Raw genomic sequence first — 24192 nt, forward strand, 5'->3', positions numbered from 1 at the left:
CACTGTGTCTCTCGTTTCCCTCCCACTCACTGTTTGTCTTAGCTATTTAAGTCTTTGAGGCAGGACTGTTTCTAACTATGTGTACGTACAGCCCCAAGCACAATGGGGCCTCCCAGCCACGGCAGTAATGTATAAGTAATAGCTAGCTGGAAGGCTGGGTTCCCTGAAGCTCAATGCTGTATCCAAAACACACAAGAGAGACATGGTTTGAAAAACAAACAAATTTATTTCATTAAAAAATAGGCAATTATCTCATTACAAAATACTGTCAAATGGCTCTGCTAGTTCATTACAAAAACAGGAGATGCTGAAAACGTAACCGTCACTTCTTGTTCTTGCAGTTCCTAGAATTAAATACACACACCCGGATGTCTTGTGTTCTCCCAGCGAGGATGCATTAACCACAGTGTCCTTGTTTCAAGAGCTTGGGGGCTCTTGGCCACAGTACAACCAGCTTTGCGACAAGAAAACAAGGACGTGCAAAATTCAAAGCTGTGCGTGCAATTCCTCTATAAGTCAATGGCATTGCACCCTTCAAAACCAGGCCTGAATTTGGTCTGTCAAATGGAAGCCTCTTCTAGCAATCTTTTTTTTAAAAAAAAAACCTCACACAGAACTACTTCACTCTAAGCAAAGCTTTCACATTTCAACGAGAATTGCTCAGGGCGCTGCATGGAAACGGGGCCTTTGTCCCTCACTATACAGCCGAGGCTGTTGTCAGTGCGTTCCGTTGTCTACATGGACAGAGGTTCTCAGACAAACACACATTTTAAGAAACTGCCCCCCAAATATCCCCCAGAGTTCAGTTCAGACCACCTCTGTTAAGCTACTCCATTTTTTGTCAGCGGTTGTTTGAGATGAGTTTCACTATGCAAGCTCTGAAGCTTTATGGATCGACCACAACTTCCCCTTGTTCCAGGACTGTCTGTGATGGGACATAATTTCAGTGGCTCTGTGAGGTCCCTAAAAAGAGTGAGACCTGATAACTTGCCTTCTGCATTAAAAACAGCCACAACTGGATTATAATACTACTAAAAAAAAATTAAGCAATAATTTTTAAAATGGGGCACTTGGGGTAGGTCCTACATATAAACAAAGCCACACGTTCAGGATCAATTCCCAAAACCCTTTACTTCATGATTTTTCTGAGATTAACCCTTCCCCTGAAGTAGGGTGACCAGACAGCAAGTGTGAAAAATTGGGACAGAGTGTGGGGGATAATAGGTTTCTACATAAGACAAATCCCCAAATATCGGGACTGTCCCTATAAAATCAGGACATCTGGTCACCCTACCCCCAAGAATGTTCCGATTGTAGTCAATGGGAGTTTGGTCTTCAGCAGGGATTTTGAGATATGGCCTGATGATAGATGGCTTGTGTGCACAGTTATATTTGTGCCAGGCGAAACGTGTGTCATGGAGCGTGGTACAGACCCTGAGCGGAGATGTGGAAAGACGAGGTTATTAGCTCTCACAGAGGCCAAAATGGTGACTTTTTCCATACGCTGTAGCACATAGTCTAAGGCCTAGGTCAAGATTTTGAAAAGCAACTCGAGCTTAGGAGAGCCTTAAGTTTGGGATGTCCAGCTTGAGCCATCTGAAAGGGGACTGATTTTTGGAGGTGCTGATAACCTGCCCTCTGAAATTCAGCCATCTTTAAAGGGTGTCGGGTTGGGCACCAAAAATCACTAGTCACTGTTGAAAATCTTGTCTGCACATAAGCCTGCACGGGTTTGACTAAAGGTGTGACTTTAAACCAAGGCAAGAGTGTGCACGGACACACACACACACTCTTCTAATTGGGTTCCAGCTTATCATGATTTACCTTGCACTTCTAAATTTACCAATACAAGCCTGGTTTAAAATCAATGAGTGTCCACATAGCGATTTAGTTTTATCTAAAGGGGGTTCCAAAGAGGATGGAGCTTGGCTGTTCTCAGTGGTGGAAGATGACAGAAGGAGCAATGGCCTCAAGTTGCAGTGGGGGAGGTCTAGGTTGGATATTAGGAAACATTATTTCACTAGGAGGGTGGTGAAGCACTGGAATGGGTTACCTAAGGAGGTGGTGGAATCTCCATCCTTAGAGGTTTTTAAGGCCCGGCTTGATAAAGCCTTGGCTGGGATGATTTAGTGGGTGTTGGTCCTGCTTTGAGCAGGGGGTTGGACTAAATGACCTCCTGAGGTCTCTTCCTACCCTAATCTTCTATGATTCTGTGGTGTTAAACCAGTGCAACGTCTGTGTGTGGACAAGCCCCAAGCAACCTTAACTCCCAGGCCCAGGCTCCGTCCCCTCGTGGAGTTTAGATGGCACTTGAGCGTCAGACAGTTCAGTGTTTAAAGGGATGGTCAAACTCTCCCTACACTGCTGATTTGGAAACTAGAGTAAGTACCACTTTTGCTGGGAGAGTTTGAATGACCTGTTCACAAAACAGCCACCCAAGCTGGAATAAGGGAAAGGCCCTGCTAGGACAGCTTTTGAGAGTTAAATCTACTGCATTTTAAATTTTGACGGCATGACGTACCATAGGGAGCAATGTCGGGATGTACCTTCACTCAGAGATTTCCTCCTATGTCCAAGCACGTGCTTTGATCCATGCTAACGTGCAACAGGATACAGCCTCAACAGTACCTGTGCTATATTCTCCTTCTGCAAAGTCCTGATCAAGTCCTATTATCAGAACAGCAACTGGCTGCTACTGCATTGTAGAGGGAGCCTGTTCCTACCTTTTCCAAGGAGGCTTGATTGGTTGGTGACCCTCTGGCCCCAGCCCCAGTGCAAACATGCACCATTTGCACAGACAAGGACCATTATAGGCTGGAGCAGAATTTGCGCACCACCCCTCACAAATTTAAAAGCACACACACAGTAGGAACAGTTTTTAAAAAACCAATAAATTACATGTAAAAAGTGAAATGCCCTAAGGATTATGTTGAATATATATACACACACATACACACACACAGATACACATAACCAAAACCTGAAGAGAGAGTGGTTTAGCCACTCACCAGCTACCACAATGACAAATGTTCCATTAAAAATATCAACATGCAAACAGGCGCGTCTTTAAGGGGATCAAACAGCTTGATATAAGCCAAACCCGAATTCTAAGTTGGCAGAAAGATCTGTGGTTTTAAAGGGACAGTGTCCAATTTTGGCTAAAACTTTTTTTTTTTTTTAAGGGGGGATTTACAAACCTAGATGACAATCCTGAAATCAGATGCTATATAGAGAGATAGGTAGATAGAGAGATGGTTATTATGGGAATGGATGGACAGACAGGTGGATAGAAAGAGACTCCTACACACATGCAAAAACCTTACTGATGTCAATAGAGTGGCTGAAATTTTTCCATTTGAATTTTTATTCCAATGAAAAAATCACCTTCCCCCCAAAAAAACCCTGAACATTTTCGCAGATGTGTGGTTGGAGTGGTGGTTGTAATTTTCCAACTTTGGAACAGGATTTTTATTTTTTTTTGCTTTAAATTTTTCAATTATTGATCCCTCTAGCGCTTACTTTCTTTTTTCCTTCCTCCTTTGTCTTTTCAGTGGCAGCAGAGAAAGAAGGAGAAAGAAAGGGGGAAGAACCAAAAACTGAAATATTTCTGGCTGTAGATTTTTTCCAGTGGAAAGTGGGAAAACGTTGAGATTTTTCACTAAAAAATGTAGAGAAAATGAACACTTGCGTGACACTTACATATTTTTCTATCCGCTCTTGTCGGGGGGCGAGGGGGGAGAGGAGAAGGGGATGGCACCCCAGTGGATCTGATTGCAGGTTTGGGTCTTCATCTCCACAGAAATGGTTGTGAGAGTTCAAAATAAGTGCCAATGAAAGCAAGGTTAAACCAAAAACTGATGCAGCATTGGCCAGCTCCAGCACTGGGCTAGCCCGGGAGAATCAGTGCGGGGCTCTAATCGCGCGGCTGACCTTTAAGAGGTGCTGAGCTCCTGTGACTTCTCCCAAATTCAAGGAGAAGGAAGAGTGCTCAATGCCTCTCAGGATCAGGCCTTAGAAACAGAAAATGAAACTGACCGTTTGTGCTTCCTTTCCCCCACAGCAAAGCCAGAAACAGCAGATATGGTGAAAATTACCAAAGAAGTGGCTAAAAATGGTTTCTGCTCCGATCATCTAAACTGCTGGGATGGGCACGTCTTATCTGGACAATGTTCCTTTAACCCTTTGCCTGCTGCTGCTCAAAGACTGATCCCTCCCGGGCTGTGCACTGTACCCCCTAAGGCACTCGAAGATGCGATTGCAGCTTTGGAGCCGGTCAGACAGGGCTGGATGAACCCCTGGTCTGGTGAAGATGGCGCCTAGGGCTTGCCCTGATGGGAATGTCCTTCATTTTTTCTAACAACAGCCAGGAGCAACCAGGTAGAAAAACAATAAAATTCCATAAACATCTGATCCTCCTCCATTCACCTTTGAGATGAACGTAGAAAAAGAGAGATATGTATCCTGTCCGTCACAAGCACTCTGAGGTAACGTTTGCTGCAAGGGGAGCCTTATTCTGATAGGTCCTACACAAAACAAGAGCGATGCGTGAAAAGGCTCAGCTTGTAAACAGAGCTTGTCCCAGCTGGGCTGTGCCTCGGTAGCCCTCTGACATGGTGTACTGGGTCAGATCCACATGGAAATGGATTGATTTAGCAACGCAAGGTGGGGTAAGGACCAAGTGGGAATTTCTGCAAGGGGCTAGGGGTGGGATCTCACAGTGCGATGGTAAGCCATTGGCCGGTGTCCATCTCCAAGCTGGCCAATAGGAAGAAGGGGAAGGGGAGTTAAAACGATACTTAAAAGTAGGGTGCTCTCTAGGGACAAGGCCAGGGGGATTCTAAAGTGCGGGTCTCAGGCCCCCGGGAGGCCAGGGCAGCTCTCTGCCCAGCCACGTGTCCCGAGGTTTTCACTGTCTTCCTTCATCTTAACATTTGATCCTTTAAGAAAACCACCAACAACCGAAAGCTACTGGCCAAGCGGAGAGGGGCAGGTGATGTGCCCCAGTGCAACGGCAGCTCCGGTCCCGCTGAGCAGAGAGGCTTGAGGCTGAAGGCAACTGTAACATGCGGGCTGAGGTGGCTCTGGAGAAGGGTGGAGAGAGGACTCTGCAGGCTTAGCTTCCTCTGCGGATCCCGTGCGGAGACTCCAGTATGTCACAGGCTCTGCAGGCCCCGGAGGACGGCTCTCCAGCCCCACTGGAAGGAGTGGGAAGCTGAGGGACAGCCTAGGCATTCTTTGGCGAATCAGTTCCCCAGATGTATGCTAGGGGCTTATCTCCAGATGTTTGGAGAGGCTCAGCCTGCCAGCTCAAACTGTCCTCGTCAGGCCCCAGAGGACGCCGACTCCAGGTTCTGTCAGAAGAGGCAGGATCCCCTCAGGCGCCTTGCCTTGCTCAGTTCAGAGGTCAGCGACCTGTTCATTTGCTTGGTGGTGAATGTCATGCTCTTGGCGGCTTCCACGGCCTGGCTCAAGGACCAGTTGAGGTCCTCCAGGTCGTCAAAGTCAAGCATCAGGGAGTGGTGGCGACCATGGGTTTGCTGCCGGGCGGCCCAGGGCTTCAGCTCTGCCACTCTGTACTCACTGGAGTAATGGGCAGGCAGGCCAGCTGAGCCGGGGACTGAGGTAGGTGCTGGTGGAGAACAGTAGCTGGAAAAAAACCCAAAACAAAGACTAAATACAGCGCGCTGAGGGAGGAACAAGCAAATCTAAATCATCCGACAGGCGTTTGTCCAACCTGTTCTCCAAACCCTCCAGGGATGGGGATTCCGTGACCTGTTCCAGAGCTGAACTACCCTCAGAGTTAGAAAGTTTTGCCTAATATCTAACCTGAATCTTCCGTGCTGGAAACTAAGCTGATTACTCGTTGTCCTACGCTCAGTGGACCCGGAGAACAACTGATCACTGTCCTCTTAAAACAACTTTTTCCATATTGGAAGGCTTTGCCCTCCTCAGCCTTCTCTTCTCTAGACTAAACATGCCCCCTTTTGTATCCTTTCCTCAGAGGTCAGGTTTCCCAAACCTATCATTTCTGTTCCCTCTCCAGTTTGTTCACATCTTTCTTAAAGTGTGGTGCCCAAAATGGGACACACCACTCCAGCTGAAGCTTCTAAGTGCCTAAATCACTTAGGCTTGGCAACGCTGAGTGGAGCAATACCTAAATAGATTAAAAAATCTGGGCCCAAGGGATTTGACCAAGGTCACACAGGACGTTTGTGGCAGAGCAGGGAACCAAAACCATTCTCCCAAGTCCCAACTTAGTGCCCCAACCGCTGGCCCATCTTTCCCCTCCACAGGCTCTGCTTTGGCCCTAGAGATCCCAGGCTGCCTCCCTCAATCCCAGAAGGAAACTCTGAACATCCCTCCCCACAGTAACCCCAACCAACGTGGCGTGGGCCGCTCTTACAGTACAGAGGGCGAGTAAGGCAGCAGGGACACTGTTGGGATGTAGTTGACAGCTGTGCCAGGGGGTGGGGCCGCCAGGTACCACAGGCCAGGCTGCTGCTGCGGCTTTTCGGGTTTGCGACTGCGACCGGAGCCTTGAGATGAGGCACTCTCTGTGCTGCGGCCGGTTGCTGGGGAGAAGAACGACACACCTTAAGAGACACCCTGGTATTCGGCGTGAATGGACAGGACACCCACGAGGCGAAATCCATCCCTGGTGCTACGCCACTGACTCCAGGGGTGAGTCTGGCCTCAGGACAAAGAGAGGGCCGGGGATGCACCCCTCAATCTACTGGAATAAGCTCCCTGGGATGAATCACACCTGCAAGCGGCTGTGCTGGAAAACCCTGCCCAGGGACCTGCACCTGCAGCAAGTGTCAGGTCCTGCGCTATCAGCGCTCCAGCCCTGGCGCGGACGCCTCTAAGTTCTCCCAGGTAGCACCCCATTCCCTCCCAGCCACTGCTGGGAGAGCTGGGACTGCAGCAGCTCGAGAGCCAGCCAGCTTGCCAACACTGTTACCGGCAGCGACTCCTACTGGGAGAGGCTGGCGCTGCAGCAGCCGTGAGCCAAGCCAGCACTCCAATTCCATTACCTATAGCAACTCCTGCTGGCTGAAGCTGGAACTAGTGTGACTGGGAGGTCCGCTACTGCCACCCTCTGCAGTGACTCCTTTTTTGGAACGCTAGAGCTTTGAATTCAGCTTCCAGCCTTGGCCGGTAGGTCCCTCTGCTAGATGGGAACCATCCACCAGGGTCCCTCCTCATGCAGAGCAGCTCTTCATAGAATGGAAATATTCAGACAGAGCAAACTGTTCACCCACCATGTGCTGCTTTATCCCTGGTTTTAGAAACTGGGGTGCTCCTGGTCCCGCTGCAGATTGGACAGTGCATCTGCCTTGGAGTGCTATGCTGAGTGGGTCTCACGGTGTCCCTCGCTGATGCATTGCCTAAAAAACACAGAGAACAAACAGTGAGTAAAGTAACTCCACAAAAATCTCAATTGCAAAGGGCTGCAAAAGTATACAGGAGCTTTCAGGCTGTTTGGAAACAGCAAACTTGTTATTATACTAGATTAAGGCAATTTGCAGAAAGTAAAAACGTTAAAACAAAAAAAAAGAGTTGATGGCAAAGAATGCCGGGTCACAACATGCGAATGGAACCGTGCAGCTTTAGCTCAGCTGTGGGTTCCTCTCAGCGACTGGAGGGCGCCCTCAGCCGTGCAAAAATTTGGGCAAATCACCTGAGGGGATCACAACTTGCATACAATGTACTCAAAATGCTGGGTGCAAAATGCAAGTTAATCTTTAGCCAAGTTAAATGGTTCCATACAGGTGGCTGCTAGTCCGGAAAGCTGGTCATTTCTTTGTGTGCCGTCTGTTGCTAGCATCGGGAAACAAGACGAACAAAGCAGGTTGTAACACGGAGCTCACGGATGATAACAACTGGCTTTAGCAAAATGGGAAAACTGCAAGATTGCAGTGAAAGGCCAGAAAAATCCAAGGATTACAGCTGCTCTGGCAGGCTCATCTTGGCAATGTCACCCATCCTGTAGATTATGTGGGGTGCTTCCGTAATAATGAACAATGACCACAGGGTCAAATGTAACAAAGGCGAGAGCAAGAGCCATACGTGCAACCGGGCTGAGTTAACAGTCCAGCAGTGTAGGACGCCACATGCTTTGATCTGTACTAGCCTACTCTCTTGTGGCAGGGATACAGCAGCCTCAGGAGTGCCTAGCCGTACCTGCAAATCTCGCGGTCAGAGTGGCTACTGGCCAATCCTGCTTCTGCACAATCAGCAGAGGGAGCAGTCTCTTTCCTTTTCCAATACGAGGGAGGTCCCTCCACCCCGAGGTTGGGAGGTTGGCCGTGAGACCCTCTCTCAGAGTGCATTCCAACCAAAAAACATCTGCATGTCAGTGGGGCATGACCTCTGCATCTCTCTCATCAGCGTGTCATGAGGCTTTGTTATTTCCTTGGTTCAGGCCTTAAATAACTAATGGTTTCATTAGCGGGTATTTGCCAAGCCCTCAGAAATCTCAGGTAGCAGGCGCTAATGAAGAGCAAAAATCTTATTATTTTACGCATTGTAAATACTAAGCAAAGCCGCTCGGAGGTGTGATTCTTTGGGGTCTGGCCCAAGATGAGCAGATGGGATATTTACCAGCTTGTGTCCTGGTCCCTTGGCAATGGAGGCAGGAAGTGGGGCCCGTGTCTTCCCTCCGTTCTGGGGACACAGGGGCAGATAAGTGGTAGCGCGTCCCTGCAAAATCCAACGAGAGCTGGCTCAGCACGCATCGCAGAGGGCACCCAGCTGGGAAGGGGGGTGGGGGCTGAGCTGTGTCGCTCACACGACAGGGAGAGGAAGATCCCTCCTGCGTGGCAAGCACAGCATCAAGTCGGCGTGTGCATGGGGCAGACAGCAGAGATCCAGTTTAAGAACACAGGGTGGCCCAGGGTGTTACAAGGGAGGCAGCACCAGGGCAGAGCAGGGCCTGGCTCGTGTTCACCCACCTGTGTAATGGCCCTTGAATGTCAGCGTCCTCGCAGGGCTCTGCCTGGAGGAGACGCTTGTCCTGGGCTTCCCATCTCGAGCCCGCGGCGGGGGGCAGTCTGAATCCGAAGCTGCAGAGCACCGAGAACACCAGATTAGACAGTCAGTCACGTCCGCTAGACACCTCCCTAGTGAGTTTCTAACCAGTGAGTCCATTGCCCTGCGCGCCTGTTCTCTAGGCACTATGGGATAGCACACACTGGTACAAGGGCTTTTAGGGGGCGGGGTAGGTGTGGTGCCGTGGTGCGAATCCGACTCAAGTGTGTTTTGTCATCACCAGGTCAGAGGAGGGAGTCGCAGGCAGGTCACGCAACCACACTTGTGCTTGCAGCAACCACGGGCCCTTGTGTGAATGAACAACCACAGGATCTAGGGCTGAAGAGCTGGGCACAAGCTGCAGAGTTTGGATCCAGGTCCAGCCTCCAGCTTTCCGAAAGGACAGGAGGGCTGGATCTGGTCATAAGCCTGCCTGTCATGAACGTTCCCAGGGTGCTGGTATCATTGACCACGTGTGTGCACCACGGAGTGGCCGTTCTCACCTCCTGCACGCATAGGAAGGGCGTCTGAAAATCCCTTTTAGGAGGGGGAATTCAAAGAAGAATGGAAGGAAAAGCAGATCCTGCTACCTCTGCAGTCTGCTGCCCCCAAGTAATTGCTCCTGGAAAGCAGGGAGAGAAGCCGGGTTGATCCCAGATGGGGTAGGTTCCAACAGGTCTACTTACCGAGGTCCAGTTCAGGCCCATCCCGAGGGAGCGATGCCGACCTCACCCGCCTCGCTGGCTTGATCACTGGAGCTGGCTCCCCAAACTTGCCTGGGCTCCTCTCTGTGGATTCGCTGGGAAAGGGACAGACACAGAGTGAAGTCGAGGGCTCAGCACCCCGGTTCTGGGTGCAAGGGGTTTTAACCGTCCCCTCCACCTGGCACTGGGGGGTCTCTGGTTGCACTGAGTGACAGTCACCTCCTCTGCCTTGAAGCACGGAGAGGACGAGCTGCCATGTGCTCAGGAGACAGGGTCCGTGGGGAGACTGGCAAGACTGCTGGGGGGGACTCAGGGTGCTCACACAATCGCCTGTCACCCTCTGCGGCCCTGGCTGTCCGGGTGGCTCTGCACATGGGTGAAATGAGCCAGGCCTGCTCCTAAGATCCAGGGGAAGCGTGTCAGCCGCCCAGAAAGCTGCAAGGGAAAAGGCCCACACCCCACCTGGCCCCGCCAGAGCTACCAGCCCTTCACCGGTGCGATAAAGGGCCCGATTCTGTCAGCATTATACTAGCCTAACTCCCCCTAGCTTCGACAGGAGCTATATGGCACCTGTGTCCCCAAAAGCCAGAAGCGCCAGCTGAGGCTGGACCCCGCCGTGCGGTCTCACACCTGGCATTCCCTACTCCCCACTTCCACGTGCCTGGCGCTACTTCCTCTCCAACCTGTCACACCCCCTCACTGCTGCTGGAGCAAGAGCCTTCTCCTCACACTGCTCCCACCAGCTGCAACAGCCTCCCTGTACCTCCTTCCTCCTCAGCAATTTTCAAGTCTCAGCAGAAAACAGGTCAGTTCCACAGGGGGGCAGAAATCTCCCTGGGCACGAGAGAACCAGAGAAGGAGGCTGCTGTCAGCCATCCTATGTCACTGAACTCCGGCTGGCAGAGTTTGCAGGAAAGGCAAAACAGGCAACAAGGCCACGTTGTGTTGCACACTGGCACCTACCCAAAGGTGGCTGAGTTCCGGACTGAGGGGCTGTTCCACTCGGGCTGCCTCCTACTCCTAGTGGTGCGTGGGGATGACTTTCCCTCTGGGTAGCTGCGGGATCGGTGCAAACTCTCCTCCAGCCGCTGCCGAAGTCGCAAGACCTCGTCCTGCAGAGCCCGGATGGCCTGGCTGGGATGGGAAGGGGAATAAAGGATTAATAAGTGCAGGTGTCATAAATATAAAGGGAAGGGTAAACACCTTTAAAATCCCTCCTGGCCAGAGGAAAAATCCTTTCACCTGTAAAGGGTTAAGAAGCTAGGATAACCTCGCTGGCACCTGACCAAAATGACCAATGAGGAGACAAGATACTTTCAAAAGCTGGGAGGAGGGAGAAAAACAAAGGGTCTGTGTCTGTCTGTGTGATGCTTTTGCCGGGGACAGAACAGGAATGGAGTCTTAGAATTTAGTAAGTAATCTAGCTAGATATGCGTTAGATTATGATTTCTTTAAATGGCTGAGAAAATAAGTTGTGCTGAATAGAATGGATATTCCTGTCTGTGTGTCTTTTTGTAACTTAAGGTTTTGCCGAGAGGGATTCTCTATGTTTTGAATCTAATTACCCTGTAAGGTATTTACCATCCTGATTTTACAGAGGTGATTCTTTTTACTTCTATTAAAATTCTTCTTGTAAGACCTGAATGCTTTTTTCATTGTTCTTAAGATCCAAGGGTTTGGGTCTGTGGTCACCTATGCAAATTGGTGAGGATTTTTACCAAACCTTCCCCAGGAAGTGGGGTGCAAGGGTTGGGAGGATTTTGGGGGGAAAGATATTTCCAAACAACGCTTTCCTAATAAAAATAAACCCAGATAAATGTTTGGTGGTGGCAGTGGAAGTCCAAGGGCAAAGGGTAAAATAGTTTGTACCTTGGGGAAGTTTTAACCTAAGCTGGTAAAAGTAAGCTTAGGAACAGGTCCCCACATCTGTACCCTAGAGTTCAGAGTGGGGAAGGAACCTTGACAGCAGGTTACAAGAGAAATGTCTGATCTAGAAGGAAAATGGGAAACACTCCATCCTCTCCGCCTGCCTGAAATCATATGGCCAGTCCCATCTCCGCTCCTCCCGGCTGTCTGACACCAGAAATCCTCAAACCTTTGCCGAGGGGATACCATTGCTCATCACCCTGGAGACTCGAGAGTTAAAAGTAACCACGTCTATAGGCATGTCTACACTGCAACCAGGAGGTGTGACTGCACCGCGCATAGACACACCAGAGCTAGTGTTAATCTTGGTAGATCGAAGCTAGCTTGAGTAACAATAGCCGTGAAGCCGTGGCAGCATGGACTAGCCCCACCCGGGATAAATACTCAAGCAGCTGACATGGCTTCACAGCTATTGGCACCCAAGGTAGCCGGTGCCCCTGTAAAATGCCCAAAGACGGTACTGGACATGGCGAATGCAGGCTGCAATCAAATTAGCCATCAGCCAGTTACAGCCTGTGGAGGCATGGGATTGCCCTTCCAGAAGGAACTCTGAAAAGGTGGAGAAACCATGAGGGGTCAACGGCATTCGCTAGGAGATGGAACTCTGAACTTAAACCTGCATCCACATCTGTCGCGCTCCTCATTACCGTTCTGCACCAGCACACGCATGGCTTGCATGGATGTGAGAGTGCGACAGGAACCGCGCACACGTTTCCCACTAGAATCTAATCACGGTGTAGCTGGATTCAGCAAGGCAATTCTGCTCCAACAGCCTCTCCAAGCGAAGCGCTGTACCAGCCTGGGCTAGGGGGCGTGCACGTTGACCCAGTCACGGAGATCAACCATGCTCTTCTCAAGTCCGTGGAGAAGTCTGGCTACCTAAGGAGTTCACTGTCACAGAATGCCATAATTGATGATGAGATTCCACGACGCACAGCCCACGCCAGCTGTGCATTGGGAATGCCGTCACACCACCTATGGAACGAGAGGGCTGTCAAGAGAAGCACCAAGCTAAGTAGTTATCGGGCAATCATGCTTGCGATTCTTCTGTGTGGTTGTGAGTCACGGATAACGTGCCACTGCTCCATATGCGCTGTCTTCAGTCTGTTTGCAGGGTCAAACGGTGGAACAATATTCCCAATATCAAAATCCTTCATCCTTGTTGGATGTCCAGCATTCAAACCAATGCTGATAAAAGCTCAGCTGTGTTGCTCGGGCCTCTCGTTCGTACAGCCAACTCAAGCACACCCAAGGCTGGATTTTATAGCCAGCTAAAGCAAGGTGCTGTTCTCCTGGTGGCCAGTCCAAACGATATAAAGACACACTGAAGTCAAACTTGAAAGCCTGTCAGGTTGACCCCAGCAACTGGAAAGCAACAGACAATGCTCCACACCCGGCCACTGCAACTCAGGCCCCTTTAAGGCACCTCAGGCCGGGCACCCAGATCACTAGTCCCTTTTGACAATCTTGGCCTGAAGGTTTCACAATGGACCGTGTCCTGTGAGCGGTGACAGGAGAACCTCAAACCATGTGGAGGTTCAGGCTGGATACACTCTGGAAACATGGAGTCTTCTCCAACTGAGCCGGGCCTCTGGGTTCTGCAAAGGCATGTACGAAACCTCCCAGGAACTGGCTCTCTCACCAGACAGCTGCGAGAGACACAGCGAGAGCGACGCTTTCTCCTTCCTATTTGAGCCCTGGCTGCTACCCAGAACCATGCAGCATAGCAGGGAATGAGCTAGAAATACCAAAAAGGTTACCCAGACTAAGGCTATGCAAATTTGACCGGTCAATTCGAGCGTACTCATAATCTTGGGTTCAAGGTTCATTGAAATCCGTGGCCACCTCAGACCTCTCTCAGGTGTCACTAAGCTGCACATCACAACGTCTCTCAGATCTTCAGGGCGATAGCGGGGGAAGGACACTGATCTCCCTGCTCCAGAAAGCACAAGGCCCTGCCAGTTGAGCTGAAGGAGAATCTCCATCAGCACGATGGGATCTGAGACACACCTGAGCAGGGCTGACTCCCCCCAGTAGGAGACAGTGGGACGCAGACACACACTATCCAGTTCATTACAGAATGCAGGACACCTACTTAGGTCAGCTCAGCTTTCCGGGGAGGCCCGGTTATCCGTAATACACAGCACAAGCTGCTGCCCTTTAGCTAGGAAGATACATAATCACCCTCAGGGAAGTAAACACCAGGGTACAGATCCTTAGCTAGTGTAAACTGGTGTCGGACCAATGCATTCAACAGGACGATGCTGATTTACGCCAGCTGAGGATCCGGCTGAGTCAAATTAAAACAACAAGGAGAAAGGGATGGGAATTCACACTAGGTTTGCCAACCCCACTGAAATAGTTTGCAAGGTTCTGGAAACCTCAGACTCCCCCATGGTACTCTCGCCCCAAGCTGGGCAAAAGTCTGGTTCCAATCAGGCTCTAACCAGATGCAGGTTTGTGAGATAGCAGAGGGGGCAGGTTTCTTACTCTGTCATTCCCCTCTCTCCTCTTGTGAGTGACACGAGCGTTAACACTTTACCTGCCAGGCTGAAATGAGGCAGCCAGGCAGTGAGCAGAGGGGCTATCGAGGCAAACCAGATCACAGTTTGCCTCAAGAGAGGTCAGTTCCCCTGGTTCTATCCCCCTAGCTACGGAAGGCACCTGCATTGAAACAAAAGTTTTCAGTCCAGCTGGCAGATGCTCCAGGAGGGCAGCTCACAGCTCCACCCAACCACTCAGCTAGCAAGGGTGATGGGAACTCCCTGACCCTTTCCCACTGATCTGCTCTTGCTTCAGCCCATCCCTGGGGCAGTGATCACAGAGGCTGCCCTGGTGGCATTACTTTAGCTGTGCTATATAGTCAGGGACTCACTGTGTGGGATTCTCCATGCTCCCCCGGTTACTCGCTCCTAGAAGAGCTGCCTCCAAAGACCACTTTGTCCCTGGTTTGCCCAGCAGGATCTGATCTGGCCCCACTCTGCTTCCCAGTCCCAGTTAAGACACTGCAAAGCCTTCGACCGAGGGGCTAGTATCCACCTGCTAAAATAAGCCTCAGACCTGGCCTCACTGTGGTCACAGTGAAATAAGTTGGATGGTCTCTGTCTTGACCCAGGGGGCGGCCTGCGTACGGGATAGAACCCCCATGCTGAGGCCACACAAATCGGTGTGATACGCACATGGTGGAGAAGGCCAGGACTGGCGCGGTCATATCCAGTTTTTCTCCACTTCCTCCCTCCGGCTAGCTGGCCCCAGTACTGGTGAGGCGGCCTCCTGTGGCTTTGAGATCTCTCATCTCCCCGAGGGAAGGGGAGCTGCCGCTGAATTCGGTCCCATGGGAGAGATCTATTGTACCGAGGTTCCCAGCCTGACCGTCCCAAGGCCTGGCCCCTCTCGCACGTCTGAGCCCAAAGAAACAAGTGACCCGCCTTTCTAACACAACATGCGCTGGAACCAGTCCATCAGCCCAGTATAAACCAATCCTAGAGCAGGATGGAGACTGGAGATAAGGGATCTCGCCTGGGGTGGGCGCTTTAAGACGCGGCGTGCTCGGATCTCCAAAAACGTCCCTCTTCCTCCATGCACAGAAACCAGCACTGTTTCCTCCCAGGCCCACCCCTGCCACACTCGCGTCCGGGAGAGGCAGTGTCCTAGCAACACTCTCAGAAATGTTTGCTGACATTATGCAAGGAGAGAATGGCACAGAACCGGCAGAACACCCCACCCTCCCGGACCTCCCCTGCTCAGAGAAAGCAGATAAACAAGCCCCCACCTCCTCTGCTCGGGGGCTGCTTGGCTTACTGGGAGCTAACGACGCTCAAGGGAAATCTAATGACAGCGCTGGATTCAAAGCCCTTTCCGGAGAGGACTGCTCCAGGGATTGCAGTCGGGAATGGCCCAGAGTTGACACCACTGACAGAGAGCCCAGAGTGTGACTCAGTGTCACGACATCTTCACGTCATAATGCTCCACTGGGAGATAAATTCAGGGCTCTTCCAGCCTAGGAGAGCAGCAGCCCGGCTCAGAGATGGAGCTGCCACTGAGGAGGCTGGTTTATGACAATGGAGAAATGCTGCAAAGATTCATGCACAGCCAAAGGCGCAGAGGGGCTGGTGGTCTCACCCCAGCAGCCCATCCCCGCAGCAGATGCTGGTGCCCCAAAGGGCCAGGGAATGCGGCTGCTGTTGCTGACTCAGCCCTGCCCCCGAAGCGGAGTTCACACTCACTCTCGTTCCACGCGGGAGCCCAGGAGGCCGTGGTGAGCCCGGACTGGGGAAGGCGATCTGGTGGTGGAGCTGGGTGGGCATCTAGTTTCGCTGGGACGGTGATCAGAAGGGCTGGCCCTGCTGTCCCGCTCTGCCTCGGAGTCCGTGTGAGCTGGGGACGTAAGGAGACAGTGCCGGACGTTAAACAGCTGCGACCTTTGGGTGCCTCGGTTTATTTCACCAGTGACCAGTGGCCATTTTCAGGTCTGACCCAGACACCTTCGCTCCCCGCTAAGGTAGAGGCAACCCCTCTGGGTGGGAGAGGATTCAGTTTCCATGGTCCAGTCACTCCTTGACCTCTCTGCCAACAAGTGGCACAAATGCAGTGTGGACCTCTGTCCACTGCAATGAGATCTTCCCAAACTCATTCCACCCAGGTCACCCAACAGCCAGGTTAGTCACTGTCAGCTGGAGCAGGATTCAGACTAGCACCCAGGAAGTGAAAGGCTCCGTTTCCCGTGCCCAGTCTCCAGAGCCACCCACTGTCAAAGGAATAGGACTGAGTGAGTCAACTGACTGGGTGATGGAGGCTCCCCGGTACGCTACTGGTTTCCCTCCGATCCACGTGCCTGAGGACAAAGGGGCCACAGGCTGGATTTGTCTCAAGACATAAACCAAAGGGGGACTTAAGATCCTGGGAGCCCTGAAATCTACCCTGCCTGTGAGCAAACTTCAAGCCAAATCACAGAGCCTGTGTCCAAAGGCCGTGGGTACAAGGGGGAGAGAGATCTCTGGGTGATGGGACTTGAGGGTGAGGAGAGGTCACTGGCTGGTACAGCTTTAGTTTGAGGGACCAATACAGCTCCCCCAAGCAATGTGGAAGTGGATAGTCTCTGTGGGCCTTTCTTACTGCTCTCTCCCTGGCTGCCTGAGCCCCATCATCCCCTTTTAAACCACCATCTCCCAAGCAGGCACATGGAAATGACTAGCACTGGTCCAAATCTTTTAGCTCAAAAATGAAAACTTGAGTGGAAACATTTCATTTTGGTCCACGTTTTCCCAGTTTTCTATTGAAACACCAAATCCCCCCCACATTTTGGTTTTCAGAAAAATGATTTTTTAAACTAAAAATAGTTTTTGAAAATCACGAGATACGTAGGGGAAACCAATTGAAAATGTTCTAAAAAAAAAAAATGGTTATTTTTTGTTTGTATCAGCAGCAGCTCCTCTCACTGTAGGAAGACGGGAGGAGAACTCTGCCCTCTACAGGAAACAATGTGTGTCTCACGCTGGAGATGCCCAGACACCCAGGTGATGGGCACTTTCTACTCACTGATGTCTGCGTCTGGTACCACCTCGCTGGTGATGCTGTTTGCCCACTGTGGAGGGGAGCTGGTTTGGGAGGGGCTGCCACGGGGCAGGCTGTGTCTCTGGGTGCCGCCTCGGGGGGGCCCCTGGCTGGCGGATGTGTACATGCCCAGCAGTTCCTTTTCCGACGGCAGGGGGGCTGCCACTTTGCGCAGGGAAGTGCGAAGGGCAGCAGGGCTGGATGTGGGGCCGGATCTTCCCAGCAGGCCGGGGGTCCTGGGAACAAGGCAAATACACAGGCCTCACTGAGGGAGTCTCCAAGCTATTACCAGCCCGGCTTCTACTGTGCTTCACCTAACTGGCTGGTTTCCTCCTTCATGTGTCTTTCCTGGCACCCCTGTCCCAGCCACTGCTCAACCCACTCAGTCTGTAACTACCCTCCCCCCTTTCACTAATCACCCCCTTTGCCATTCCATGCGCTCCAGACCCCCTCGCCCCATCAACCCTAGTCCCCAATTCACTGCTCACCCCATGCACCCCACCTCCTCACAATCCCCTCCACCAGTCTGATCATCTGCTCTAGTCCCTCCCCTTTTCTCTCACCCCCATTCACCAACCCCCATATACTCAAGCTCCTCCCCATCCATAGGCTCCATCATGTCACACATTCCTTCAGCCCTGGACCCTTTTTTATCAGTCCCCCAGGGCAGGAGTGGGGATGAGGGCAGGTCATAGGAGCTGGAGGGGGGAGAAGAGAGACAAGGGTCCATACGCAGTGCGAGAGGGGTGATGCTCCGGGGTGCGCGTCAGCGGGGACACCCTGCTGGCCTCCGACCCCACAAACCCGCTGTCTGTCTCTGGAGACACAATGCGTTGATCCTGCAACAGAGGGAAACTTGATCCAGTTCGGACCAACACAAGTGATGCTGGCCATAAGACCAGGCAGAGTTGGTCTGTAGTTGGAGGGGAGACCACCAAGTACAAGCATACTGATGCATGGTGCTGGTGAATCAGTAAGTGGTATTCCGCCCTCGTAATCAGCACTGAACAAATGCCTCAGCATGGTGTTGGGAGGGCGGGGGGGGGGCCTACATTGCTGGAGCCATTTTCTTTTATAGGAGTAAGAAGACTGAAGTTCTGAAGCACATGGTCATTAAACTAAACCCCATGGCCCATTCTGCAGGAACCAGGGTGTTACCTCCAGAGGCAAAGGGCCATATTCCATATTGGAGAATTGCATTTTGCGCTGGAAAACTCTCCTGCAGCTTTAAGCATGGAAATGATGCTTCCCTTCCTTTCTAAGGACCTGCTGGGTGGTGTTCCACTGTGCTGTTAAACAGCTGCGGTGGACCACACACCAGAGATGGCTGCATTTCAGCAGCTGAGAAGGCAATTTCTATATACACAGGGCCTTATTTCAGAGATAGCTTCTGGATCTGTGCCCCAAATTTAGTGACCCCGAGTAAGTGGGAGCCCTGCCCTCCATTTCACCCTCCTGGGCGCTTACCTCGGACCGTGAGGATTTTGCCTGATGGAAAGGCTTCTGCGGAAGGTGCTCAGAAATGGTGCTGCCCACCATGCTGGCCATGCTGCTCTGGCGGGATAGTGTCTCCTGCTGGCCCCCGAAGGAGGGCTTGGGGATTGCATCCTGGGGCCTGGCTTTAATAGCCATGTTCCGAGGGAGGGACTCCTCGCCCTGGACAGAGGACAAGCGACTGCTCTTCCTGACCAGCTGCCGGTGTTCCCCGGGCTGCAGGGCGTGCGACTTCCTCTCCGGGGGCTGCCTGTCAGGATGAGAAAGCAACACCAGTCAGAACCTCCCATCAAGATGGGGCAGTGCCCCCTTGTCATAGCTCTGCTGCCATCTGGTCTCCTGCAGCACCGCCAGGTCCAGAAGATTTCCGGAGTCGAAAACTGGGTTAGCTCCGATTCGAAATGAAAATCAGAGTGCTCCACAAAAGGGATGGGAGACCTGGCCCCTGGGCCCTACTCCTGTGGGCTGTCCCTGGGAGCCCCGATTCCAGGGTGCTCTGACGGGAGGGCTTCCCCCAGAGACTTGGAAGCCCTGGGGGCCGGGCAGGCAGGCTGCTGAGGAGCGGGGTGGGCGTGCTGGCAGGAAACCAGGCAGGTTTCCATTTCAATCACACACACACACGCGCGCGCACACACACACACACGCACACGCACACACACCCCTACACACCTCGACAGACTGGGCTGTTTGAGCTTTGTTGGCATCCCAACTGTCTCTGCGAAACATTTTGATTTCCAGCAACCAGCGAAGTCAGACAAAAAGGGGTTTCATAGGAACCTCTCTGACCAGCTCTATGCAGCTGAAAGTCTGGCCCCGGTGAAGAAAAGCACCTTAAATCACAGGCCCCAGGGCCTCCACGTGTGTATTGCAATGATGTGGGGAGTCAGTGACCAGATGGGTGGATTTATACCTTAGCTTGATAGCTTTACTCAGGGCAGGGGCAGCATCTTCCTTTACATGTGTACAGCTCCTGGCACCATTTGGGCCTTTACTGTGGTCTCTGAGTGCCTTACAGGCATTATACAAGTAAACAGCCAGAGCCTCAGTTCCTTGGTTCTCTCCTAGTCAGTAGAATGTGTTCAAGTTTGCATGCTCACTTTTCTTCCCCCCTTCCCACCCCCATTTCTTCCTCCTCTTGGATGCCCTCCTTCTCCTTATTATTTGCTCTGCAATGGACTTGCCCCCAGGGGACAGAGTCCTCTTCACTTCCGCAGCCAGCTTGCCCTCCAAAGCGGGGCAAGTAATAGCTGAAGGCTCCTTTGTTCTGCTTGTGACTTGGGAGATAGAGAGAGAAGGCGTCTTTGTGCGCCTGGTTTATTATATTTTATCCGGGTAAAGCAAAAGTGGGACTCAGCTCTTATTTAGGTCACCCCCAGACACAATGCCCTGGTAAATATAACACAGAAGAACAGCATCTAGCAGGGGTTAGATTGAGCCCACACTGCCCTGATGCTACCGTCAGTTTCTGCAAAGTTGAAGATTTCATTAAAAAAAAAAAAGAAGCTGAAAAATGTCCAAAAGTGGCCGCTGATTTTGGGAGCCTAACTCAAGAGAGCATCCAGGGGCAATTCAGTTTGTGAGCTCTTTGGGGAAGAAAGCATCTTTCTGTTCGGCGTCTGTACTGCGCCTAGCACAATGGGGTCCCCATCCAGGACTGGGCTCAGAGGCCCTACCACAATACAATACAATCAATCAATAAGTAAGTCCATTTGAGCACCTAAAGTGCACGAGTTTTGCAGAGGGTTTAACAAAACTCCTGACTCCCCAAACCTATGGAGTCAGTTTGTGGGATGGATGATTCATGGGGATAAATTTTCGACATTACTTTTTCCCTTTTTATGCTTAAAGATCTTGCATGTTGCGAAGGCGATTTGTTTAAAATCTCTCTCTCTCTCTCCCCCCATGAAATACTGAGGAATAACAACAACAAAGGGCTGATTTTCAGAGATCTCAGGAGAAACACTAGATGAAGTGACAGGGAATTACAGGTGCCAGACCCACACTGGGCCCTAGATAATTGAGACACACAGAATCAGTGGCCACTTTTGAAAATCTGGGCCTGTCTAGCCACCCTGACTGCAAAGAAAACTTTTCAAATATAACATAATGCTGTGCAGCCTTCCTGAGAAACAACAGCCCCGGACAGGCATGAACTACCCCATTCACCTGTGTGTGTTACCTCTGAACCCTAACAATGGCAAGGCAAACGCCAGTAATGTAAACTATTTCACAGCTGATCAGCTTAGCCGAAACATAAAGCTCTGCACTTTAGCCTTTGGGTTTCCAACGTGACAGCGCATTTAAACAAAGAAATGAAAATAAAACAGTTTTTAATAGACATTTATTTTTTAAATAACAAAAAAGCTTTGTAACGAGTTGTCCCCCCTTCTAACAGAACCTAAATTTTGGGCCTACAGTCAGTTGATGCTGTCCCTTTAAATTAGTCTCTTATCACTTCCCCTCTCCCCCCAGTTAGTGCAGGATATTCACAGGGCAGGTATTTTGTGCTCCTGAATTACTTACGGCTGAGTGGTCACATGCGTCCTCTCTTCCTTTAATGACAGCATCCCGAGAGAGCTCTCAGCCGTCCCAGCATCCTCTGCAGCAGGGCCATCCACTTCCTGTGGGGAGCCGTTCTCCTCCAGGCCCAGCTGTTCCATGCTCAGAGATTCAGGCAAGGACTTGAAGCTATTGTACCTGGTGGTATGAAAGAGACTGAGTGTCTCTCCATCCAGCCAGAGGTCCCCTTCCTAGTGGCAGCACTACCATGTTCCGGCACCCAGACCCAGTTAAAACACCAGGGGCACTCTGCACCTAAGGATGCTGCGCCAGCTCCCACTTGATCTGGATTGATTCTCAGCAGCCAGTTTCGCAGGACAGGTTAGCCGCCCAGTGCATAAGCAAACAGGGCCCTGGCAGCTCTATCCGAGCAAGGTCTAGTATGGGCAAAAGCTCCTCCCTCACTGCTCTGCCAAAACACCTCAATCCTCCCTGGCAGAGGCTCTAATGATTTCGGCACCAAGCTCCCACACAGCTTTGGCAATGCAGATGTGGCTGCCCCTGCCAGGCTAGTATCATGTGTTGGTTTTTCCAGGGGACAAGACTGAAGCTGCTACACTCATGACACGTGTGTTCATGGCCGGGTTGGACATAGGCCTCCAGGGGTGGGAACCAATTGCCATTTGTGCCACGAGAAGTCGATGCTTGAACTCTCGGCCTGAGCGACATCAGTTTCCCCGTCCCAGTTACAAACACAGTGATGAGGCGAAATGCACTTTTCCCACACTGGGTGGGCAGTGAAGCTATTCTCACTGCAGAGATCTATGCTGTGTATTCAGAGCCCCGGACCCGCAGGCCCCTTGGTGTGAATGCCTCAGAGAGCTGACACCGGCAAAGAATTGATTTGCCAGAAGTTGAAACATCCCCCTCAGGCACAAAATTACTGTACTGCATGATCACTGCATGCCAGGCACTTGTGTTGCACGGGTGCTGGCTGTGAGCACGTAACATGGAGCGTGCATGTCCATTTCAACACGTCAGCATGCAAGTGGCTGGCTGGGTTAGCGGGGGCAACACTTACTGGTCCAGCAGGTTATCGAAGTCCTTCTCCACTTGAAGCTGCTTGTGCCGAAGGGGCTCGGGAAGCTCTTCTCTCTCCTCCTCCGTCTCACCACTCGCAGAACTCACCTCTGCGTCCACTTGCATTTGAGCGCGGGCATGCTTTGGAACAGGGGCCTAGGGGGCAGAAAGGGGTAAGGTCTGCCCCCAAACCAGAACATCTCTGCCAGCAGGGGGCGCTGCAGGGAATGGTACCGATATGCTGGCTGCAAAGGATCTCAGCAATTTTCTAGTTCAAGCCACAAGTGGAAAGAATCTCAGAAGAAGCCAGGGCTTCTACACCATGTTGAGACAGCTCGGCACTACTCCAGCTCCAGCCTCTTCCAGCAGGAGGCGCTGTAGGGAAGTGAGTAGGAGCTCTGGCTGTGTGTGTGGATGGGGGTCGGGAGAGCTCACTGCTCCTCTAGTTCTGGCCTGACCCAGTAGGAGTCACTGAGGGAACCGGGCAGCAGCAGTGGCTGCAGGCAGGACATCCCCACTACTCCTGTTCCGGGATCTCTCTGTAGGAGGTGCTGAAAGAGGAATCATTTGAAAGCACTTCCAGTTCAATTTTCTGTAATGTCTTGGGAATGAGAAGTGTCAGCAATCGCCTTGCCTGGGAAACCTCAGGCCACAGAAACCGAGAGCAGCACGGCGTTTACCTCAGGGTAGGGAGTGCGGAGGGCTGGGATCGGGGCTTGAACTGACGGCCTTGGGGAGGAGAGTGGCGGCTCTGAGACCAGGGTTGGCAAACAGCTGGGAGGCAAGGCTGGCGCAGAGCAACTCCTTGGGGAGGGCAGGATCTGCTGCGCTCGGTCAATCCCATCCTTCAGCTCCTCCAAGCGCATTCCCAGGCGGAATATCTCCCCTTCCACCGCTCTGAAACACACCATGCCAGCAGCAGAGGGGTGAGGACCTTCAAAACAGTGCCCAGGTGGAAAGAAACAGCTCACAGCTTAGAAAGGAAAGACGGCACAGCGGATAAGGCACCGGCATAGGACCCAGGTGATCGGAGTTCAGGGCCCTGCTTTGCTACAGGCTGCTTGGGTGACTCCCTGTGGCCCCCTCCCCATCTGGTAACAATCCTTCCTTTGTTTGGCCTGTCTGTTTGGAGTGCAAGCTCGTGGCAGGGACTGTCTCTGGGTGTGCGTACAGTGCCTAGCACACTGGGCTTCTGCTCTGAGACGGGGCACTGGCAACAGAAATAAAACATAACAATTGCCCCATCCTGGAATGCTCTGGGCCAGGTTCTGCAGCAGGGGAACTGCCAGACCAAAGGGCACTAACAGGGGCCAATAGCAGGTGCTTCAGCTTTAGGCTGGCTTCTCCCCTTACGTGTTTTTACCCTATCTAATATACCTGCATGTGCTGTTATTGTCCATGTCGGTGAACATCAGGACTAACTTCATGGATGTGGGTGGGGTTACCCTGGATTTACACTGGTGTGGCTGAGATCAGATCTGGTCCACTCCCACCAGCTCTTAGACCTCATCTGTCACGTAGCGTGACACATGCGGCTTCAGGTCATTGTCTGCAGCGTCAGAGCATCCTTTTAAACATGTGAATAATGAGCCAGGAGAACTCAGCCGACAGAGCTGGCTAGTACGGGATTGGAAAGCAGCAGACAGTAATTCACTGCTTAGGATTCACCGGCCTCATCCCTTCATTAATGTCCGTAAGTATCAATCAGGAAACACAGGTAAATTAGAATAAAACGGCATAATCACAACAGGACAGTCCAGTGCCACAAACGTGGCTGCATTAATCACACTGATGGACAGTGGCTCATCGGCCGGGAAGTTGGCATTCATTCACGCCCCTTCGCGGCCGGCTGCTCAAAGAAACCCAGCTCTTAAACTCCAATCCCAGAGCCCCTCTCTGTCTAACC

At 51.7% G+C, this 24192-nt stretch overlaps 1 protein-coding gene across 6 annotated transcripts in view; it reads right to left on the minus strand.

The window, feature by feature from the left end:
• Positions 1–206: 206 nt before the first annotated feature.
• The window catches only part of AKNA (AT-hook transcription factor), a 73076-nt gene continuing 49090 nt past the window's right edge, over positions 207–24192 (minus strand). For all 6 annotated transcript variants that reach the window (XM_037879825.2, XM_043530332.1, XM_037879823.2 and 3 more), the window contains 14 exons: positions 22967–23183; positions 22288–22442; positions 21231–21404; positions 18681–18957; positions 17946–18052; positions 17199–17449; positions 15887–16037; positions 10698–10868; positions 9717–9829; positions 8955–9065; positions 8605–8703; positions 7263–7388; positions 6404–6572; positions 207–5646 (listed from right to left, as the gene is read on the minus strand). In XM_037879825.2, coding sequence (XP_037735753.1) covers positions 5355–5646; positions 6404–6572; positions 7263–7388; positions 8605–8703; positions 8955–9065; positions 9717–9829; positions 10698–10868; positions 15887–16037; positions 17199–17449; positions 17946–18052; positions 18681–18957; positions 21231–21404; positions 22288–22442; positions 22967–23183 — 2413 coding nt within the window. In that variant the 3' untranslated portion in view covers positions 207–5354. The remainder of the gene's footprint in view (positions 5647–6403; positions 6573–7262; positions 7389–8604; positions 8704–8954; positions 9066–9716; positions 9830–10697; positions 10869–15886; positions 16038–17198; positions 17450–17945; positions 18053–18680; positions 18958–21230; positions 21405–22287; positions 22443–22966; positions 23184–24192) is intronic.

Source organism: Chelonia mydas, chromosome 16 (genome assembly GCF_015237465.2).
Source record: "Chelonia mydas isolate rCheMyd1 chromosome 16, rCheMyd1.pri.v2, whole genome shotgun sequence".
Classification (NCBI taxonomy): Eukaryota; Metazoa; Chordata; order Testudines; family Cheloniidae; genus Chelonia; species Chelonia mydas.